General features: G+C 42.3%; 1 protein-coding gene across 6 annotated transcripts in view; it reads right to left on the reverse strand.

Moving 5' to 3' along the window:
- The window catches only part of SSBP2 (single stranded DNA binding protein 2), a 919,192-nt gene that overhangs the window by 24,757 nt on the left and 871,264 nt on the right, over window positions 1–23,171 (reverse strand). For all 6 annotated transcript variants that reach the window (XM_069224652.1, XM_069224643.1, XM_069224660.1 and 3 more), the window contains one exon: window positions 15,263–15,341. In XM_069224652.1, the coding sequence (XP_069080753.1) occupies window positions 15,263–15,341 (79 nt within the window). The remainder of the gene's footprint in view (window positions 1–15,262; window positions 15,342–23,171) is intronic.

Raw genomic sequence — 23,171 nt, forward strand, 5'->3', positions numbered from 1 at the left:
CAAATAATTATGCTGCATCCAGTTTCCCCCAGGGCCCATAAGAGAGGGAGGGAAAGTGAAAGGAGAGAGAAACAGGTGAGAGAAGAGAAAGATAAAGAAAGTGGGGAGAGTTAGCAAGAGGTATAAACAGAACTGAAAGGGACACTTTTCATAGTGATGGAATTAGTGAACACTTGATGCGGTTAAAACAAAATCACTCAGTACAAGATATCAACTAAGCAGACCTTCCAGTACCATCTTTTTAGGGTCGAGCCTGCGATAGCATGCGCTAGCGCATGTGTATTGCTTGCGAGTCGCTGTAGTAGTTAGAAAAGGGCTTGGAGCCCGCTTGTCGCTCTCCATTTGTTGGCTTTCGTGACACCCTTCTTTACATCCTCGTAATTCGTCCAGTTCAGGCTGGCATCATTTCCGGTCCTGCCTGTGGAGCAAGGATCAAGCACTAATTCCTTTAAGTTAATTAGTGCCTGTCTGCTGCTCCCGACACGATTGAGGTACTATATTTTGTATTATATTATGTATTATATTTTGATATTCTGCAAGTGTGCGTTGTGTTTTCGTTTCCCATTTGCACTTTATTGCTGTAGGAAAGCAGTGGAAATCAATACGTACCGTATTTCGAGATTGTTTGCTGTTATGCTACCTTCCTTCACCAATATGCCTTCAGTATTTCTTGGTTGTTTATTCCTGGGACCGCGGTCTGCATTAGAAGTGTTAAGCTTTCTCGCCAGTAGGCTTAATTTGTCTCCACACGGCCTTGCCATCTGTGCACTGAGGCTGATCTAAGGGCAGTCCCCCTGCTACCCGGTGCCATGTACGGTGCATGTTAACTCACTTTCCGCCCTCCTGGAGACAGCTGACAGCTTGCAGGGTGACTCACCGCGTGATCACCAATGATCAGTGTCATTGATGACTTCCTAACCGCAGTTATTCTAAATGTGTACTACTACTTAGCATCAGTAATCATCTGACCCAGTCATGTGACGTATGTATTCCATTAGATATGTGCAATAAGTATGTAGCATGGCTGTTTGCAATTAATTAAGCACTTAAACCCCTCAGGTCAGGAGTAGAAAGCGATAAATAGAAATTACGATGAAATATGATTATTTCTCACTGTAAAGAGCACGTGCAGAACTTAATGACCACCTTTAGGATTCCTCTTTTTTTTTAATGCAATGTGCATCTCGTCTGAGGTTTTCCTTCTGTCAAGTAGATTCACGTCGGGCTTTTTCCAGTGTTTTGTATTCATAGGCGTGGTGGCAGAATTATTAAATACTCTCACATATTACGTAAAATCAGAAGCATTTTTAAATTCTTTAGAATATAAACCAGACGTATTAATGTCTTAAGATGTTTTTTGATAATTATTTTCAAAAATACAAGCCCAAAAGTTGTACAGCAACACAGTAGTTGTTAAACTGTCTACTGCAGGCATTAAACAGATGGCAAAACAAGGAAATGTGAATATTCAGGTCTGCCCAACTGCCTAACAAATAACATGAGGTAGTCAGGAACATAATAGCCTAGACCAAATATAGATGTGGAAGGAGCAGAAAATCAATCTTTCTCTCTTTCTTTCTCCCTCACGCTCTCTCTAAAAAAAAAAAAAAGCACACACACATAGTAGCACTATTCATTATCTTTTTAAGGTTTTCTAGGAGCTGTTTTGAGCAGTATAGTCTAAAGCCAAAAGTTTATTTCTGATAAAGGTTTATATGAAAATTATATATGTTTTAATAATCTCTCCTTATCACAATTAGAACATAATTCAGGCCAAGTTAACATCTTTATTACACTATGACTGTTTCAAAACTCTTGATATGCTTAGGTGACCCTTCTAGTTTATTTCTCCTATGTGGCTGGCTGTCTTGTGTCTTTTTTGGGGGAATTGTGATAGCCAGCCACCAGCACTGATGGTGGAGTGGTGAAAGTGGTATTCTACTGGAATTAGCATGGCAGATTTAAATAAGGATGCTAAATGGCAACATTTTCATTTTTTGCTGCAGATAGAGGAAGAAGGTAAATAGAAGTGCTTTAGTTATATTCAGGGCCACTGGAATTATATGGCAGGAAAAGAGAAATTATGAGGCTGGGTTGATACATTAAGTGGCAAGAAATGTCCAGCTATGAATTTACAATGCCAGTAGCTCTAACTCAAGCAAATGCGAGACCTATTGCATTGCAAATGCTTGATTTAGTTTTCAGTTATTATGAACGTATACATGTGGATGCACTTGCACCAGAGTAAGTCACACTTGTGCTTTAAAATGGTTCAGCTACTGCATGGTGCAGTTTATTCAGTGCCACTGATTTGGGAGTTGCAACACAAGTGTTTTGTTTAATTATGTTGTGCAATAGAGGTATGACCATTGGAGTATGCAGCAGGGGAGGACGAACCTATGCAGCAGGGTTGACAATTATGCATCAAGAAAAGGCAAATTATGCAGTCTAATGTGGCACATTGTCTGATGGTATTACTTCATTATTTTGCCATTTTTTACATATGGTAACACTGTCTGGGAAAATATTTCACCTTATTAGTACCATTTTAACACCCTGCTACAGCAATAGGAAATGCAAAGTTGACCAGCAAACCTTTGGAGAAGGCCTTCCACTGCGCAGGAACATGTTGCCATGTTTTTACTACCTTTTGATCCATTTAAGCTGAGTCTTAATCTTATTAATACATGCTTCCTCTTAGCCCCGGCCCTAGCTCCGCTCCAAACTCCACAGCCTAATTTGCTGAGTACCTGCACTTATTTTATGTAATTTAAAGCACTGCCTGGGCCGACTCCATGAAGTAACTTAACAGAATATTCATGAACGTAGGTGGCTGGCCACTATCCACACATCAGCACACCTCTGTATCCTATGTCGCTGAAGGCCATGGACAACACCCACACCTTTAAAACGGTACTCAGAACTCTCCTGGATCACTGTCTCCAAGCTAAAAGTATACAAATTACAAGACTATTTGAACACATTCTGTAGCATATGGGGTTGCTTTCTTCACTCATGCAACGATTCAGGCAAAGTTAAAAAATTGTGGTCAATCACCATCAGACTCAACAACCAGAAACCATCATGAGACTAATGTGTGAGGTCAGAGACATTTTGAGACAAATTAAACCCGGGCAGAGCATCCCCTTCTTACTAGACAGAGTGACATGATTCTAATATCCCTGTACATAAAGATATACATAGAGATACCACATTCCCCCTTTTGGTACACATGCTCCCCACAGACATCGTCCTTTCTTTTCAAGTATAATGGGTCCCCTCAAAAGACGAAGGAACAAACCCATGGCTCTGCAGCACAGACTCCTGTACAAACCTGTCACACTATCCTCCATCTCTAGTGGTCGATAGAGTTTTATGTTCTACGTATAACTGCAATACCTACTATACATGACAGATGTCCTGCATGTATCACAAAGTAGACATTAAAAGTCTTATAAATTAATTGATGCAAAAAAAAAAAAAAAAAAGATGAGTCTTAGATCAGCGGTTCCCAACCTGTGGTCCGCAGACCCCCTGGGGTCCGTGACACATTCCCCGGCAGGTCTACAGGCCTGGGCCAGCAGGAAGGCACTTCTCTAGCTGGGGCCGCTACAGAACACATGTGTGTTTTGGAATTTGTTAGTTCATTTGTGCAGCAGCTTTCAAACCACTGCAAAGAATCTTAATCTTTCCAACAAACATTTCAAAATATATTTAGTGATTAATGTAGGTACATTAAAACTGGAGAGAGATGGGAGTTTTATCTAGTGACAGTTTTGACTCATCTAAGGTAGCACAGAGGGTTAATATGCCTGCTGCTAAGAACGTGTCATGCAAAGAAAAGTATTTTATGTGCATAGCACAGTGGGTTACTGCTTTTGTCTTAGAGATTCTTGTGTTACTGTGCAATTCATAAGTTACAATCGTTGTCTAGCATAGTGAGCTATGAACTGCCAACAAAGAACTGCATGGAACAAATTAGAAAGTTGTTTTTCCCCATAATTTCATTATCCTTATGCTGCTAAAAAAGGTTTGCTTACATAGGAACACATTATTATTATTAAAGTCAAAGCTAGCCACTGTGTTATGTTTCTGAATCATGAGTTTGGGCTTCTCCAGACCAAGCACGTTCACGTTTTGACCATTTAACACACTGATGTGTCCTACAACACTACTCCTAAATGATGTCCCTATATCCGAATTGCTATTTTTTAAAATTAATTCTGATTTTAACCCCTTAGCTTGGAGGCAAGGGCGTCTTAAACCCCCTGTTTTAGCAGCTACAACGGGGGTGAGGCTCTTAAGGGGGAGCTACTGTCTGCAACTTGGCAGACCAAGGCTCATAAAAAACGCAAAGCGATAGGAGGATGAGCGAGTGAGTGTATGGATGGATGGATGTGAGTGAGTTGGCGGATGGATGGTGAGTGAAAGGGTGGACAAACGGTTACATGGATGAATAAGTGAAAGGATAGATATAAGGATGGATGACTGAAAGGGATGATAGATGTATGGCTGAATGAGTGAAAGGTTGGATGTAAGAATGGATGAGTCAAAGGGAGGAAGGATGAGTGATAAGGTGGATGGACTGATGATGAGAAAGGATGGATGGGTGTGTAAAACAGAAGAATGAGTAAAAGGAAGGGTAGATTGATGACCGGATGAAATGATGGACGAGTGAAAGCATGCATGGATGGAAGAGTGAAAGTGTGAATGGACAGATGAGTGAAAGGATGGCTGTAAGGATGGATGAGTGAAAGAATGATGGATGGGTGGCTGAAAGAGTAGATGGCTGGATGAAAGGACGGATGGAAAGGATGAATGGATGGACGGATGGGTGGAAGGGAGGATGGATGGAGTGAAGGGATGGATGGAGTAAAAGGCTGGATGGATGAGGAAAAGAACGGATGGATGATTGAAAGGATGGATGGATGTAAGGCAGATGACAGTGAAAGGGTGGATGGATGTTAATGTTTGATGGATAGGTTTGAATATGGATGAGCGGATGGATAGACTGAATGGTGACAGAATGTTGGATGAAAGACTGAATGGATGACAAAATGTATGGGTGAAATGGTGGATATATGAGGGTGGATGGAAGGATGAAAGGATAGATGCATGGATGAAAGTGACAAGCAAGCTCTTTTGGGGAGGGTTGCAATGACTTCCTTTTCTTGCTTGATGCCATAAGATCTTTGGTTCAAAGTGGGGGTATTTTAATTTTCTGGCTACTCCCTTGATTGAAGGAACTATTTAGGTTGTTTGCAGGCAGCAGATGATGTGTGTTGTGAACAACTTGATTTCTTTCTACCCGAGTCTGAGCTGAGCCAGCAGCCAGCTTTGATCACTGGAGAGTGTGAAAGACGAAAGGTTCTAAGAGATGGAAAGATGGATCGATTTTAATTTGCCAACATTTTTTGCAGCAGAAGTAACTAGAAGAGGGCCATACATAACAAGTAGTGCTTAACTTGTAAACAAAAACGTGCCGGTGCCCAAAGCCCGCCATTTAAATGTGCAAGCACATAATACTGAAGCAGCGTAATCCTGAAGCCATCTCTGGCCTCGTTAATCCATTTACAGCCACTCTCTGCCCCTTCTGCTCATTCTTGCAGCTTTCTGCTTTCTACCTTTGTGACGCTTTTTTGTTTTTGTCTTCCTCTGTCTTTCCCATATGGGTCTTTTGCTCGCAGCAAATGCTTAAGGCAGAAGATTAAGAGCCGGCCCTCAAAAATAGGTGCCGGTGCTCAGCACCGGAAACAACAAGCACAAATTAAGCACTGACAGCAAGTCGTCATGGTAATAAAGCATCTCCTAGGACACAAACCTGGCATGCCTCTGTGCGGGGCTTCGGCAATTCCATTTCTTGCACTGAATCCTGTTCGAGGCACACGTAACATGGAGTGATGACCATCGCTAAAGGCCAGGCAGGTACCGTGTGCTTGTAATTCAGTGGGCTCCTCTATCACTGTCAGCCATGCGGAAAGTATCGTGTGGGTCAGACAGGAGTTAAGAAGCCCATAAAATTCATGTGAATAAAGATCTCCCTTCACCTATGAAAAGGCAGGCCTGGAAAACAGCTTGTAGCCAGGATTTACCGGCACAGACTCACGTGACTTAAACGAACACGAAACACGAGGTGCTATTTCGCTTTTCCAAAAACAAAAAGCATAAAATTATCATATATCCTAATTTACAAAAGCATTGCGAATTTAAGGTAACTTGCTTACACAAAACCAAGAACTGCCGGCTACCTGAAATGTGCCCCTCCCAGTGGCAGAAGCATGATGCCGAAGTTACTCAGATTGTTAAATGAAGTTATTCAGATCGTTAAAGTCATATATACTATAGGTCTATGACCTACTGCGTTATGGTATCAAGTGTCTAACTGCATCATGAGGACGGTCACTATCCACCAGTTTGGGCTTTTTAACCAGCGCCTTGTTTGGGACCTGTCCGTGCGCCTACCACTGCCAGCATTACCTTGTGAGCTCCAGCATGCAAAGTGCTGTAGGCTACACTAGAGCTAGCTGCAGACGTCACGTGGACGACGGACCACTCAGCAGATCTGGGAATTAGCAGAGCAAATGAACAACTTCAACACACAACTATGATTGGAGCAAAGCCGCCGGCTTCAACCTTTCCTGAAAGGGTCCGGCGGCTCAGCGGACTAATGCACACATCCCAGCCTTCGTTGTCCAAAGAGCCAGTCTGTACCTCGGTGGGCTCACTCAGCATTATTTCTTTCGAGTACCACTGAGCTTGCCAAAAAGATGCATCTTTTATTCAGCACCCTGATGTCCCAGAGGAGAAATGCACTTCACAAATACACGTTATACAGTTCTATAAATGTGTCCATTTAGTACACAGCTTGAGTGAGAATACATCAACATTTTCAAATCTGATGAAATATTGGGTGGTTATTCGCTAAACTTGGCTGTCTTCATAGTCTTGACATCTTTCATAGGAGGTACCACTCCAAAGAGATTATTGTATTATGTAAAGCACAATGAATGAGATCCACCGCTGGAAAGGAAGCCAGTGCCATACATGTTCATGTCGTGATATGGGTCCGAGATTGTAAAAACCCAGTGTCATACGGGCCCCAGCCTGCTGTAGGAATTGAAGCAGGTTTAAGCATTTAAGGGACCCTGGATGCACAGAGATTGTAATCAGCACATAATACTTCTACAAAACAGACTGTGGTAAGTGGGTGCCTTACAGATCACTCCAATACGAACATGCCTTTGTATCATCAGCCCTATGTTGTCCTTACAGAATAACATTCCCATCAAGCAGGGAGTTAGGGTGCCTACTCCCCACGGCCAGGGCTGACTCAGGTGACAAACTCAGAAGAGTTCGATACCCTCCAATAAAGAATGATCAAATGTCAGGATTTTCACATTTATAGAAATATCTGAAAGTACAAAAGGCAGGCGAGATGAACTACCTTATCCACGTAGAACATAATATAATGTCACAACACAGTCTGTGGCACACTCACCCAAAGGGCACACAGGATCACTACCAACAACATATTGCTTTTGTTAAAAGTCTCATGCTACTACAAATTATAGGTGCAATAGTTTTCTCTGCAAACAGAATTGCCCAAGTCCCAAACTGAGTGGTGTTGCCAAAAGAAACTGGAAGGAGCAGTTATCTAAACGTTCTTCGAAAAAATTTGTGTGAAAAAATCTTAACGTGAGTCTACATAATATTATGATTTAAAAGATGTATGTTTATATGAACTGTAATAGTCTAATAAACTAGGCTAGTAAAGCGTGTAAACTAGAAGCTGATTCTAGGGTACTAGAAATGATTGGGTGGGCCCGAACACAAATTCAATGTTCAGGTCACTGAGACTACTTTCAGCCTAGTGACCGAAATACTGCCACAGACACTTACACTGATGCCCCAAAGCTATTGTCTACAAACTTGTACAATAACAATATCTTAGTAAGGCCAGAAGACTCTCAAGCAAGAACTCATGTACCAAGTGCTATCGTCGAACAGTATATCAGAGACAGAGAAAAACCCAGCCCCCTCTGCTCAAACAGGGTCACACAGGATTAACCTGATTTGATCAGCATGGATGGCTGAATAGATGCTCCCGAATCAACCTGTAAAGCACATGAATCTGGAAAACAGAGAAATACCCCCAACCAATTCAGAGCAATAACCCTCAAATGTAGGATCGAACTTACCTTCTGCAGGGTGGGTATTCCTCACATGACTTATTCTCTCTTGAAGCAAAGAGGTCTATCAAGTCACCCTCGAAAATGTATCTCCAAAACACCCCATGCAGGCCTGATTTACACTTTTGCTTGGGTGTTTAAATTGACACTCAGACTCCTCAGGGAAGTTGTGGTATAACAGATCGAACCGATTTCTCTCACTTATACAAGTGTCATCCATGCAAAGACAAACAGAAGCAGAATCTGAAGCAACTGCGTTCTATGTAATAAGGCAAGAATTGCCATTATAAGGATAATGAAACATCACTATTACAGTGGTGACCAGGAAAGTGAAACACAGGAAGAGTCCCACCATATTGTCACAATAGTGTACCTAATATCCCTACCTACACTACTAAGGGCCAGATGTAGAAAGCTGTTTGCATGGTGCAAACTGCGAAAATCGCAGTTTGCGCCATGCAAAAAGCCTTTTGCAGTGCACATTTACAATTTGCGAGTCGGTACCGACTCGCAAATTGTGAATACGACTCGCAAATAGGAAGGGGTGTTCCCTTCCTATTTGCGACTCGCAAAGCAATTCGCAGTTACCACCAGTGTCACACTGGTGGTAACCCATTCGCAAAAGGGAAGGGGTCCCCAGGGGACCCCTTCCCCTTTGTGAATGTTGCCAAGAAGGGTTTTTCAGAGCAGGCAGTGGTCCAATAGACCACTGCCCACTCTGAAAAACCGAAACCAAATGGTTTCGTTATTTTTTTTTATTTTGCAACTCGTTTTCCTTTAAGGAAAATAGGCTGCAAAAAAAAAACCAAAAAAAAAACCTGCTTTATTTAAAAAGCAGTCACAGACATGGAGGTCTGCTGTCTTCAGCAGGCCACCATCCCTGTGAGTGCAGGGACTCGCTATGGGGTCGCAAAATGCGACCCACCTCATTAATATTAATGAGGTGGGTCTTTGCGACCCCATAGCGATGCGCAGTCGGTGTCTGAGACACCGTACTGCATCTGATTTTGCGAATCGGAAATTGCGAGTCGCACCGACTCGCAATATCCGATTCGCAAAATGCTACATCTGGCCCTAAGTTTCTACATGAGAGCAATCAGCAGTGGTAGCCCTAATCTGTCCATCTAGCCCCAGGAAGGAAGCCCAATCCCCAAACCTGTGTTAGAGGTAAAGAAGAGGTCCGTTAGTCTGCTGGGAGTCCTCCTACGCAGATGAACAGGAAGCATGAGTTTTCAGCAGAATCTGCGACGATGTGCAGCATGAGATGGCAGGCTGGCTGGAATGTCTCCTCTGACTTATTTTAGGCAGCATGTCACTTTACAATAAAACTGTTCTAAGAACTACCCTGATGTGATAATGAGTCTTCTGTGTAAGGTGGACATTGCACTCTCTGGACTGGCAATACCTAGTAAACTGTTATGTGCAGACTTGGAGGGCCCACAGGATGAAATGTCGTGCAGAGAAATGAACAACAAAATGCTACATAGAAGGGCAGCAGATAAAAATAAAACATCGCCAATAAAACTGAAGCCTTGCTAAAATATTAAGAGGAATAAAATGACAAGTAACTAGGTGAGAGGGCATAGGCCTCAGGTTCAAGCTAAAATAAATGTGCCTACATAAATGCTAAAATAACCTCATAACATAGTGTGGCACTGCTAGGAGACATCAAAAACCAAATTAGAAAGCTGCCTTTTTGCCATTATGTTCATATCTAGATCCGTGTCCTCTCAGGTTGGACTGTCAAGCACAAGATACAGTCTATGAGACAAATAACAGCCTCGCCATAAAGTTGGCTATCAGTTACCAAAAGAGGTATTAGTGAAGTGTAGGAAGATGGAAACTCAACATAAATAAGGGGTCCTCAATTAACCTCTAATCTGCACCTTGTGGTGGTTCATTTCCAGTAGAACCACTTAAGGCACAAGCAGTTACATGAAACTTATATCTCTGAAACCTCCAAAATATTGAGAGCCTACAACTCAGGACATATATCATAGTTTTCTAAAGAGCCAAAATATATGTTTAGATCTCCCCAGCCGAACCGCCTAAAAGTCCTCAATGAACTTTGTACTAGCAAACAGGAGCATTACTAATCCAAAAAGAAAAGAATTGTGTACTACTTGGGAGATGAAACCTAGATCTTCCTGGTCTTCAGTTACAGACATATTAACTAAGTAAGATGTCACAAACAACATCCTGTAAATGCTAAACTCAGGCTAATCATAAATAATTTGCCTTGCCCATGGATTCTTGTTAGTCCAGACAGCCTTAGGATGGTCTTCCCCACAATATTGTGTATACCGTGCCTCACTATTGCTGGCCTTACGGCTGTGGGGACTTTACCACTGCTAACCAGTGCTAAAGTGCATGTGGTCATCCCTAAAGCATGGTAACACCAGTGTATCTACAATTGGTATACTCAATTTACTTATAAGTCTCTAGTGAAGTGCACTAAATGTGCCCTGGGCCTGTAAATTAAATGCTACTAGAGGGAATGTAGCAATGATTGTGCCACCCACTTAAGTAGCCCTTTAAACATGTCTTAGGCCTGCCACTGCAGAACCTGTAGGTGCAGTTTCACTGCCATGTCGACTTGGCATTTAAAATCTCTTACCAAGCCTTAAAAACTCCCCTTTTATTACACATAAGACATCCATAAGGTAGGCCATAGGTAGGGCAGGGTGCTGTGTAAGTAAAAGCAGGACATACTTTAGTTTTGCATGTTCTGGTAGTGAAAAACTCTAAATTAGTTTTTCACTAGTGAGGCCTACCTCTCTCATAAGAGAACATTGGGGATTCCTTAACACATCAAGTGTAATTCCTGACTGAGAAGGAGTACATCTGTCATCCTTACTACTTTAGTACCTGTAATAATAAATCCTGCTTAATGGTAAAGTTGGATTTATTACTTTAAAAACACCACTTTTAGAAAGCTGGCATTTTTCTGCTCTTAAGCCCTTTGTGCCTGCCTCCAATATACATCTGGGTCGGGTGACAGTTGAGCTTTTGCATTCCCTCTAGCCAGTCACACGCAAAGGGAGGCAAGGTGTGTCAGATGTGCAATTCACATCCTGATGGACCATCACCAGGCTCAAGGGCCATCCTGGGCAGGATGGGAGGAAGGAGCTGACACGTGCACCTGAATAGGGCTGTGCCTGTCCCCACACAAAGAGATGCATATCCCAATGTAGTGTGTCTGAAGCTGAGGCAGGAAAGGGGGACTTGTGTGCACTTCAAAGCCCCTCTGTGAAGTCACCCCGACTTCAAATGCACCACTGGGTATAAGAACTGGACTTCTGACCTTACCAAATCAGTACACTTCTGGACCTCAGGACGGTCCGCCAGGAAGGACTTCTGTACTGCTGAAGGGACTGCCACTATGCTGGACTTCATCTTTCCTGTGCCTGCCTTACTGCCCTTCCTACCTGGGAGTGAAAAGGACTGGACCTGAATCTCTACATCTCTAGTCTCAGGGACATCAACGCGTTCACTCACATCTGCTACAGCTTCTGGACTCTGCCAACTGTGAGCCCTAACATGCCAAGTGGTGCCAAATTTAGTCCTGGGAAGTGGGTTCTGAGAAAATCCATGCAACACTGTCACTGCTCCGATAGAACAGCTGCATCTCTTCCTGAAGTCGATGCATTGCTGCTGAGGACAAGGACTTTGCATTGCTAATTATGAGGCTCAAGATCGACCCATCCCCATCAGCCGTGGGGCATCACCTTCACATCCCCAGGTGCGTGGCTCGACGACAATGCATCACTTTCATCGTAAAGATTGCAACACCGCTCCTCGAGGACATCACCGCCAGGAAGAAGGACTTCTGTACTGCTGAAGGGACTGTTACTATGCTGGACTACTTCTTTCCTGTGCCTGCCTTACTGCCCTTCCTTCCTGGGAGTGAAAAGGACTGGACCTGAATCTCTACATCTCTAGTCTCAGGGACATCAAAGACTTCACTCACATCTGCTACAGCTTCTTGACTCTGCCAACTGTGAGCCCTACCATGCCAAGTGGTGCCAAATTCAGCCCTGGGAAGTGGGTTCTAAGAAAATCCATACAACACTTTCACTGCTCCGATAGAACAGCTGCATCTCTTCCTGAAGTTGATGCATTGCCGCTGAGGACAAGGACTTTGCATTTCTAATTATGAAGCTCAAGATCGACGCATCACCATCAGCCGCAGGGCTTCACCTTCACATTCCCAGGTGCGTGGCTCGACAACAGTGCATCGCTTTCAACGTAAAGATTTTCGACACCGCTCCTCGAGGACATCTCATCGACGACACATTCCCTGAATGTGCAGATTGGTCCCTGTAGCCGGCCAACGCTCCATCGTGGTCGGCCTGAACTTTTGGATTTACACCAGTCTAGTATGACCAGATACCCCCAGATGGCACTGCAAGTTTCTAAGCATTACAATTGCAGATATTCTTTAAAAAGTCCTATTTTGACTTCCACTGATTGGATTTTTGTCATTATCATCTTGTTTTGTTCATTAAATTAATATTTATTTTTCTAACCTGGTGTTGATTATGTTTGTGTGGTGTTTTCACTATTTTATTGCTTTGGGTGTTGCACAAATACTTTACAAATTGCCTCTTAAGTTAAGCCTACCTGCTCTGTGCCAAGCTATCAGAGGGTGAGCACAGGTTGATTTATAGTTTGTAACTGACTTACCGTGACCAGGATTGTTGTCCCTACTTGGACAGGATGCACATCTCTGCCATCTAGAGACCCAATTTCTAACAATTCACAAACCATACAGATATGTGGTAGGACTGGCTCATAGGGATATAAATGTAGGTATCATATATATCTATAACAGACGGGGAGACCAGGACAGTCCCGTCCCAGGGTTACCATTCTGAATTTCTCTATTGACTCCAAGAAATAAATGCAGCCTCAGTTAAATATGATGTCACCAAGTCATTTGTTCAGAGCGAAAGACATGGAGTAAAAAGACTGTGATGTTAACGATACCAGTAAATCTCGGGCAAGTTTTCGCCGTGATTGAAGATGAAATGAGAGGGTTTCCACCACATACGGCTATATGTTCCTGTTGTGAATCAAAAGGGAGGTCTGTTCACCTGTCAGTTATTTCTTGTGGTCTTAAGCAAAGAAAGAGATGAATAACTGTTTGGTGGAATTTTAGTACTTAGACTGCACCTCTGACAGATCCTGGTCACTTTTCAGAGAACCCAGAATGTATACCATAGCTTAATCCACTTATGTTGAAAGGTTTAGGGACTGGAGATTTGGAAGGCAATAGTCCAGGCACCTTTAATTTCAGCATCAGTATGGCATAATGAACAAAGCAACAATTAGAGAGAAAGTTATTCAGTGCAGTCAATGCTAAAGACCCAATTACCTTCACAACCAATTTGTACAAATCTCTAATGAAAAGATATGCTGAACAGTATATCCCTATAGTCTCCTCAGGAGGGGAGTCCTCGTTTGTGAAGGAAAGCTGGTGGCGGAATGAAGCTGCAAGGAATCAGCAAAGGGGGAGCCGGCAACCGAGGTGGACACAGATGGAGGGAATCTGGATGCAATATACGTCCATTGATTTCGCTGCAAGAAATTCACTGAACACTCCGTTATAACCATAAGCCTAAATCTCATTAGCATCCCTGCTAAATCCTGCTGTCACACTCTAATGGGAAGGGGGGGAAGAGGCTATTGAAAGCACCTGTAATTCCAGTAACACTGACCTTAAAGAAGCTGTATGTGACAATAAAGCACCCTTCATAGAAAACCCGGCTGGAAGCAACAGAGACTGATGTAACATGCTTACTGTGTACTATGGCACAAGAGGGGTAGCAGTCTTCCCCTTCACAACCCCTGACAGTCTTAATATACAACATTAGAGACCAAGGCCATGTATTTGGGCACGGTAGTGTGACAAAGGTTGACTTTATAAAAGCCCTGCAGAGGACCTTATGAGTAGTGCAGAACCTTTGGGTGACGTTGTCTAACTTTTCATCTTGGGGCTCTACATTTTGGCACCATATCTGGGATAAGGACCAGCCAGGAAAGATAACTACATTCGTCCAAAAAGGTACCCCAGGTTGTAACAGGCCCCTTCAGTTTCCTAGACTAATTTTTCCTATCCCAGTGAACAGGCTGCCTACCAAGGAGAAATTCCACAGTACAGAAGCAGGTGAAAGATGTTTATTCATGTTCTGGCTCTTACAAAATGTGGCACACTGTGGGGTTCATGTCCTGGTATGTCTTCCTTATGACAGTTGTCACAGATGGTGTAGAATGGATGATTGTGACTCAGTCTCATGCGGATTCAGGTCAAAAGAGGGCAATAAATCCATAGCTGTACCTGCATTTACCTCAAGTACCTCTTTCAGAACAGACATATCCATTGAATTGCACTTACAACATCCGTCAAATCAGTTTCCCAGAACCATCTCTAGATGTAGCACAAAGCCCGCACACATTTAAAGACCGAAACATGTATTTCACACTTAGTGTTCGGCAGAAATGCTAAAAAACATAGCTACTTTCCTACTTTCTACAGTGAAAGGTAGCAGGCATGTGCTGCAACAGTTATTCTACTACAAGTGACAACATTTAAACGACATACAGAACTACATAAAATCTATAGACCCAGCAAGTACAGTGATTGGTGATGTTTATTTCTGTGTGAGCAGAAGAATCGTTCGTAGGCACTTAATGACAAGCATTTAAGGATATAAAATACAGACGTCATGTGTTTTCCTCAAGACGACTAGGGATGTAACTACACGTATATGAATGCCAGCCCATGTCCATAAGAGCCATTTAAGTGTTTAGGAGCACTGGGTGCCAATGCCACCAAGTAAATTACTATCCATCAACCACTTACACTGGAGAACATCTGCTAAAAGACTTAGATGTCCAAGTAATTGTAAGATGTTTGGAATTAAAGTTAAGGGCAAGCCCTGAACTACAGATTGGCTAAGAAGGAATGGAACTAACTAAGCTCACAAAATAAACATGGCACAATGTTGACGTTGCCCATTTATAGGAGCCACAAACTCGCTCCACCAATCAAACAGTATTAAGATTTGTACCTAATGATCCATTCATATGATGTGGTTCCATGCCGCCCAAGCCACTGAGTGGTCCATCCGAACCCGGTCCCATTGGAAACTGTAAAGAGAAAATATGAATACTTTTGAAAAGCAGGCTCCTGGCTTCTAAACGTGAACAGCATACACACACACACAGTTATACAGGGCGCATTCTTTATCAGTCCGTTCTAGTTTACATCAGTGTGTTTTGACGCTATATGATTCAATGATTCACCCATAATTAAATCCCACGTCCTATAAGCAAACCTGCATAAAGGACCAACTCTCATTTAGTGGATGTCATTGGAAGCAAATTATCTGGAAGCCAACTGGTCCAAAAAAGCCAACTTAAAACACATTACAAGAAGAGGAACAAGGTTCCTGCCTTTTTTGCATACATGATACAGTCAACACAGACGCACTGGTTATAAACCACAGAATTTTGGAATATTTACAGTATAAATGTTGGATCCTTTATCTATTTGATCGAGAGTCATCCACATACTGGAAGGCGGAGACTTAACGAAAAAAAAACATGTGAAAATCATTCATACAGAGGTGGTTGTCTTAGATTGTTTAGCTTTTAGGCAAAAGTATAAAATCGATTATCCTGGGGAAGTTCCCTTTCAATAATAGCCACCCCTACTTTGGAGGTACGGTGTAATGAAGGATTGTGCCCTGGTGTGTTTCAAATCACAGATGCACAGAAACATACAAGGCTGTTGCTTTGACAACCTGGGACAACTCAAATGTTTTATTTGTGCAATAGGTGTTCATCCCAATGCACAAAACAACACCTTAACCTTTGGATGCGCTAATTAACGTCCAGCAGCCTAGTGTCTCATCCAGCTCATCCCACGAACGAGCATTACTGTAGGGACAGAAGGGCCAATTACAGGGCAAGTTAATATTCAGGGATGTACATGCAGCCTTCTCATCCCTGCCAGCCCAGGCACTTCCTAGAGTACCCGGATACCCACCAACTTCAACGAAGGACATAGCTGTCTCGCTGCTTGAACAGCGACGTAGAATATTCCAAAGTAAATTTCTGTTTTAGTGCATAAAAATACAGGATACATACAAACAACTCCCACTACTAGTATAAGGTATGCATAAATATAAATGTGTCTTTTTCTAACATATAATACTGCAGACGTAAACAGCAATATGCTGAGCGGTAAGGTAGTCACTTCTTTTTAAATGAGCAGGTTCCTAAGAGTTTATGGTTACGAAGGTAAACGGCTGCCTGCTTTCCGTGGTCCTTTAGACATCTGCATAACTGCACACTTACAAATTCGAAACCTTTTATGATATAACTTAAGACTCCCTACCATCTGACCACCAATTGTCGCTCATCACCTGGCTCTGCTCCCTTGCACTGTTCCCCGGATCTGCACCTTCATTTATGATCAACGGCCTACAGCTCTCCACTTTTGTATTTGTTACCACAACAAAGCCATAAAGCATTCTACTTAGACGCCAGAACATGAACAGTAATAAAAAAAACATATAAATGGACCACATACGGTGCTTTAGAAGGGAGATGGTCAGTAAAAGACAGCAGGTCATCAACGGAGATATTTTGATGGTGGCAGAAATGTCTCCAATGGCGATAGAGCCTTGTGATCTTAGATCAATGCCTCTTACTCCTTGAGAGCTCACACCTCACAAATGACTTAAAGGGAACATGGACATCAGTAGCCTCCTCGACATGGTTCAACACTGAATAGCTTGTGGCTGTCATCGGCTAAGGGATATTTTCTCCTAGCACGTATTACTCGAGGGTGCCTTCCTGCACCTCAAAGCAAGTGTATAATATAACAAAAAAAAGTTTTGGTCCCTCTGGGGGAAGGATATGAATTAACCTCCATGACAGTGGTTGAACCATAAAGAACTTTCTGTACCGATGAGGTTTGTGAGTAATATATCACATTTATAAGAAACTTAAATTCAACAATTTAAAGTAAAGTAATCGAGGTGCTCCTGTATAACAGCGCAATGTGAGTGAATTGTGTTAGTATAAGTGCTGCAGTGCTATTTACATGAAAACTAAACCCAAACTGTGGTTCAATGCATGAGGTCTCAAATAAGCACCTAAAATCATAGGTACTGTGAGCCTGCTGAATTTTTCAAAAGTCAATCCACAATTTCTAATACAAAGTCAACGTTTTGACTCCAATCTAAGAAATGAATTCAGGCAGGTCAGAATATTAAAATAGGAAGCACTCCTATTTGATTGTAGTCAGACACATCCTAGTCATGTTAACAATAAAACTATATACCAATCCCCCTTCCATATCATGTGGCCCTGGTGTGTTGTTAATAATACTACTTTTTTACTTTGCCATCTTAATGGCTTCAGGAAGGTCTTAGATCGTTCCATGAAAATGAGCCAAGTGTTTAAAGTCCTTTTTCTAAACTTGTTTGCGTGGTCCTATGTTAAATGGAATAGAATCACTGTGCTACTGAACTACCAGCCAAATCATTTAACCTGATTAAATCAGGGCTGCAGATCCTTAACTTTAACATAGGACCACACCAAATTATTTATGGTACAACCACTGTTGTGGGGGTTAATTCATATCCTTCCTCCAGAGGGACCAAAACCTTTTTTGTTATATTATTCACTTACCCAGGTCCCAGGGTACTGGGTTGCCCCATTTTTTCAAAATAATCAAAGCAAGTGTATGGCACGAGGGTCACGAAGTTCGAGAGTTGCTGACAATGAAGTTTCGCACAGGGGAATGGTGACTATCACTATTGCATCAGTATTTGCAGTCAGAGCCCCAAACGTTGAAGTTCTCTTCCAGAGATGTGGGTCAATTTTCGACCTCAGGAAAGAGTATATATATATATACATGCCTCGAGAAATGTAAGACCAATTACTGGAGTATGAATGGTGTCATACCTTCCATGCCTTTCCTTCCCTATGAAGATAAAATGGCTTGTAGGCCATCCTTAGCCCTCATCTTTTCACCTGGTCTGTCCGTTCAATGGTCTCAGGGCAGAGAAGTTATTATAATTCTCAGTTTTTCATCTCCTTTAACGTGGTGTAAACTTGAAAATAACTTTCTTTTTTGAAAAAACACAAGAACATGAAGATGGGCAAATCAACACAAAAACACGGCCTGTTACACTGCCAAATACGATGCAAAAAATACTCCGTTTACAACCTTGATACACAAAACAGTGTCCAAAACGTCCCAACGAGCATCAATGGACGGTCCAACAGCGATGACGGACTTGGAATCAGATCATGGATTTGACAACATGAATATTCATGTTTTCATATAAAAGTTGTTAGGTCACAGTTAAATGCTCCTACAGAACAGAGTTCCGACACTTTTGCCTCAGTCAGAAGATTTCGGTGGTGGCGGAATACATTCCGGGCATTACCAATATAACAGCGGATTGGAACTCTCGATTCCTTCGAGATGGCAGCGTCTGGAAGCTCAATCCGCGCATTTTTCAAGCTCTCCAACTTCGTTGGGTGACATGTCTGATGGATTTATTTGCCTCCTGATTGAACAGTCAGGTTCCTTGTTTCTTCAGTTGGAGGCCAGACCCTCAGGCGAAGGGGACGGATGCTTTCCTACAGTTGTGGCCGAAGGATCTTCTTTATGCCTTCCCTCCTTTTGTGATGATTCCTCGCGTCCTGGCACAAGTGCTTCACCAACGCTCGGAAATCATTCTAGTAACTCCATTGTGGAGTGCTCAGCCCTGGTTCCCTTCCGCAATTAACCTGTCATGCGACTTTCCGGTGAAGATTCCATGGTCTGTGGACCTTCTCTCTGACCCGTTGAACAGTTTTCACCCTCTAATTCTGCAGGGACTGTTAACCCCGATGGCCTGGAGACTTTCAGGCGACGATGGCAAGTGCCTGGAGTTTCGGAATCGGCAATGTTTTTCTTATCCCAATCTTGGGCCCCTTCCACTCAGAAAAGATATGAGCAAGCCTGGAGGAAGTGGGTACGTTGGTGCAATACAAGGAGTGTGGATCCCCTGGGGTCAGAGATTCATGTCATAGCCAATTTTCTTTCGGAGTTGGCCTCCCAGGGTTTGGCATATAGGACAATTAATAATTGTTGCTCTGCCCTTTCTGCAGGTCTCCCTCATATCCAAGGGAAACCGGTAGGGGAACGCCCCCTAGTTTGCAAATTGCTTAGGGGTATTCGTATGGTAAAACCCCCTCAACCGAAATATACTTCCTTATGGGACGTTAACATTATCTTACGTTTCCTTAGAAATTGGCCGGATAATGAAGGCTTATCTCGCAAACAACTATCTGCAAAATTGACAATGCTATTGTGTTTTCTTTCCTGCAGAAGAGTCTCAGATGTTAAAGCTCTGGATTTATCAGGTAGAGTATTTACTCCGAATGGAGTGTCCTTTTCCATTTCTAGACGTACAAAAACCTAATCTAAATGTATTTCATACCCCTCTTTCCCGCACAATAAGAAACTGTGTGTTGTTCAGTGTTTGAAAGTTTACGAAGATGTCACAAGAGAATTCAGACAGAATGTTTTTGGGCAATTATTAATTTCGATACAAAAGCCTTTTAGTCCAGTCACTGCAGCAACTTTGGCTCGTTGGGTCAAGTGGTTGTTGGCCGAAACTGGTATTGATATAAGTGTTTTTGGAGCCCACTCGGTTAGAGGAGCCATGGCCTCGAAAGCCTTTTCTACTGGAGCCAGGCTAGAGGACATCATGGCGGCAGCAGACTCGTCAAATGATTCCACTTTCAAGTTTTTTTTATCACAAACCCATTGTTGATGTAGTGTCAGAAGTGGTAAATAGACTTTAAACTAGCATAATCCGAAGCCTCCGGTCCTGACATAGAATTAAATATTTTCTAGCTATTGCGTCAAGAATTTTGGATTGTATTAAGGACACGGAGGCGAGGATTATCCCACCCGTTATGCACATTTTATGGCAATGGTGTTATAAATGTTAAATTGTTATAGCATAAAATGTGTATGAAATACCCTCCCAAGGTATATCTCGATATTAGTTTGATTTTTTGTCTCACTCAGGAACATCCAACACGACTTCGTGAAATTCTCCAGTGGATCACCGTAGGTGGAGTTAAATTCTCCAACGTCTTGGGATCGTTTCAAAGGACCCGGAGAGAGTTCATTATCAAGTTCTGCAAGGTAATGCATGTTTGAACTGTTTTCGCAAAGAAAGAGGAAGGACTATAGCATTCAGGCTATTTAGGGACAGTATTGAGCCATGATTGGTGGTCTGGGGCTCAAGGGACTTGTAGTTTTTGAAATTGTTACACTTTTATTGGCTGCTGTGTTTGTCAGTAAAGTTAAGAGAAGCATAATCCTCGCCTCCGTGTCCTTAATAGAATCCAAAATTATTGACGCGATAGCTAGACATTTTTTAATTCTCCTGATATTTTGAATTGCAGTGTCTGCGCCAGGCACCCCTTTCGCGGGGCATCGTGCACTTTACAAGTTATTTTCTCCATATTCCTCACGTGGTAAAAGTCCCGCGCCAGACAGTAAACGCAAAGGTGCAGCTCCTGAACCAGACATTACAAATTGACTTTCTCCGAGTCAATATGACAAGTATTACTAAAGATCACATTACTACAGGAGAAAACCGGTAACTTCTGGAAGGTGCTAAAAAAATGAAAACTATGAAAATATTATGATAATTCTTTATAAAGCAAACAATTAGTACATCACTGCGGACGGGAAGAGCTCGTTGTCGCTTGTCTCAGAAGCACCCGCCCGTCTGCCTCAATCCACCTTAAATCCTGTTTAACGGCATCACGCTGATTACCTTGTCTGCCTGTTGTGGCGCTGTCCACATTCACCTTCACTACTGCCACCACCAGCACACGCACAAATACATTCTCTCGTTGCCACACCAGGAATGGACGGGCACACGTTCCAACCCACAGTAAGCAAACACGCATATTACAAGCACGTCAGGGCTCACAGACAAAGCACCCCCTTGAGCATTCGCATCCGCCTCTTTCATGAACACATATCAAAGCCCCACCACATGCATGTATACCAAGACTGGAATTAAAAACAAAATATTCCTGGCACCCATAAATTGAGGTTCAAAGTGTGGCAGAGGAAAGGGAGTGGAGTCCTGAGGACTCGGCCTGAAACATTTAGTCGAATAGTCAATTTATTTATTTATTTATTTTTATAAATCTGCTACAAAGATATTAGCAACAAGGATGCTTAACAACAAATCTGTTCTAGATTACTAAATTGATCATAATGGGACTGCATTTTGAAATATCTCACAGGATTGAGGCACCTACTAGGCACAAAGATCATTATGTGCCCAGCAATTCTGCGGCCATTAAAATAGAGGTAAGATAACTCTAGTTGTAACACAGTTCTGGACTAGTGCTGTATTTTGTCCACACACTGTTTTGACTTATAAAGTAGCCCATAACATGCTGGTCACAGATTGATATTTTATTTAGAGAGGCAAGTGGGCTACTGCTTTTGATGCTGAAATCATTTTTTACCAGACAATTCAAAAGTTGCTAGTTTTCTAATGTAGCACAATGATGTATTTATATGCATCAATGAGCTGCATGCAAACTGTAAGTCATGGGTTTCAATCCTTATTGTTAGGTCGAGCATGCAAGCTCTCTGTTGTAATCTATCTGTGGGCTTTTAACCAAACCCACTGCACGCCCATCACTATCACTCATTCATGGGCTTGCTTTTCAAAAAACCTTTGTTATCATTAATAAATGCTTTACATTTGTTCCTCATTGGGGCAGTTTTGTTACAGACTTGGCCATCGACCATATTACATGGATAATTGCATGTTTGCCGATATATTTGACTGCGAGAAAAAATATTTTTCCTTTTGTGTCTCTCCTTCAATCTGATGCTCACGGCAGCGGTGGCAATTTGAATCGGCTCGCTTATGTCAACTGTTTTACTTTTCATTTTCAATTTATGTGGCAAGAAAAGTCCAGTTAAGATTTTACATTGCTAAAAGCTCTAACTCGAGCAAACGCAAGACCCATTGCATTGCAAATGCTTGTTTGTCAATACTGAAACTCCAAAACTTCAATAGCATTAAGGCATCTGGAACTGCTTCACTTGTTTCATGCAAGTGTCTAGGAGCGACAAGAAAAACAATTGCATTTCTTTTATAAAAAAAACTGAGCCGCCTCCTGTTACACATTGGTACAGAAGGTTGTGGAATCTCTTATCTATGGAGAAAATTAATGGGAGAAGGGTGACGCTTAAGACAGATTTTATGAACATTGAGGAAGATGAACATTATTGCGTTGCTTGTCAACATCAACCCGACAGAAATGAAAATTAACAAGCAGCTGCCGCATGTGTGAATTTGCTTCCTTCCAAACAGATGGCTGAGTGAACAGAAAGTGGCGTCCAGCTGACGTGCTCACTGGAGAGAAAGAACACTAGAATGCCGACTATTGAGCAGAGCAGCTTCCACTGTAGTACTGTCTGCTTCACGAAATGCCAAAGACCACAATGATTCCCCCAGTCGCACTCTACTCGCGCATCAGCCCAGAGATCATTTGGAGATTGCTCACAATAAAAACAAAGTTTATCAAAAGTCCGTAAGTGTGATGTAACAAAGAAGTTTGGCGGGTGAAAAGGAGTACTTTGGCCTCTGGACACTGCTAAGAGAAAACAAGCATTGGTAAATGCAGGAAATAGTGCTACAGCCAATAGAAATGGAGGGTAAGTATGTGGCAAGCACAGGAACCAATAAAAAGCAAGGAAAGCGAGGGCAGGATGTAAGCCCCTTTAACGATTTATATTAAATACAATAGATTTCACAACCACAGCGCAAAAGCTGTGCAGGGGAAACCTAAAAGCGAATCGGACCACTACTCATCAAAATGTTAAAGCAATATTTTTAATAAAACCACAAGGCCTGGCTC

Source organism: Pleurodeles waltl, chromosome 1_1, assembly GCF_031143425.1.
Source record: "Pleurodeles waltl isolate 20211129_DDA chromosome 1_1, aPleWal1.hap1.20221129, whole genome shotgun sequence".
Taxonomy (NCBI): domain Eukaryota; kingdom Metazoa; phylum Chordata; class Amphibia; order Caudata; family Salamandridae; genus Pleurodeles; species Pleurodeles waltl.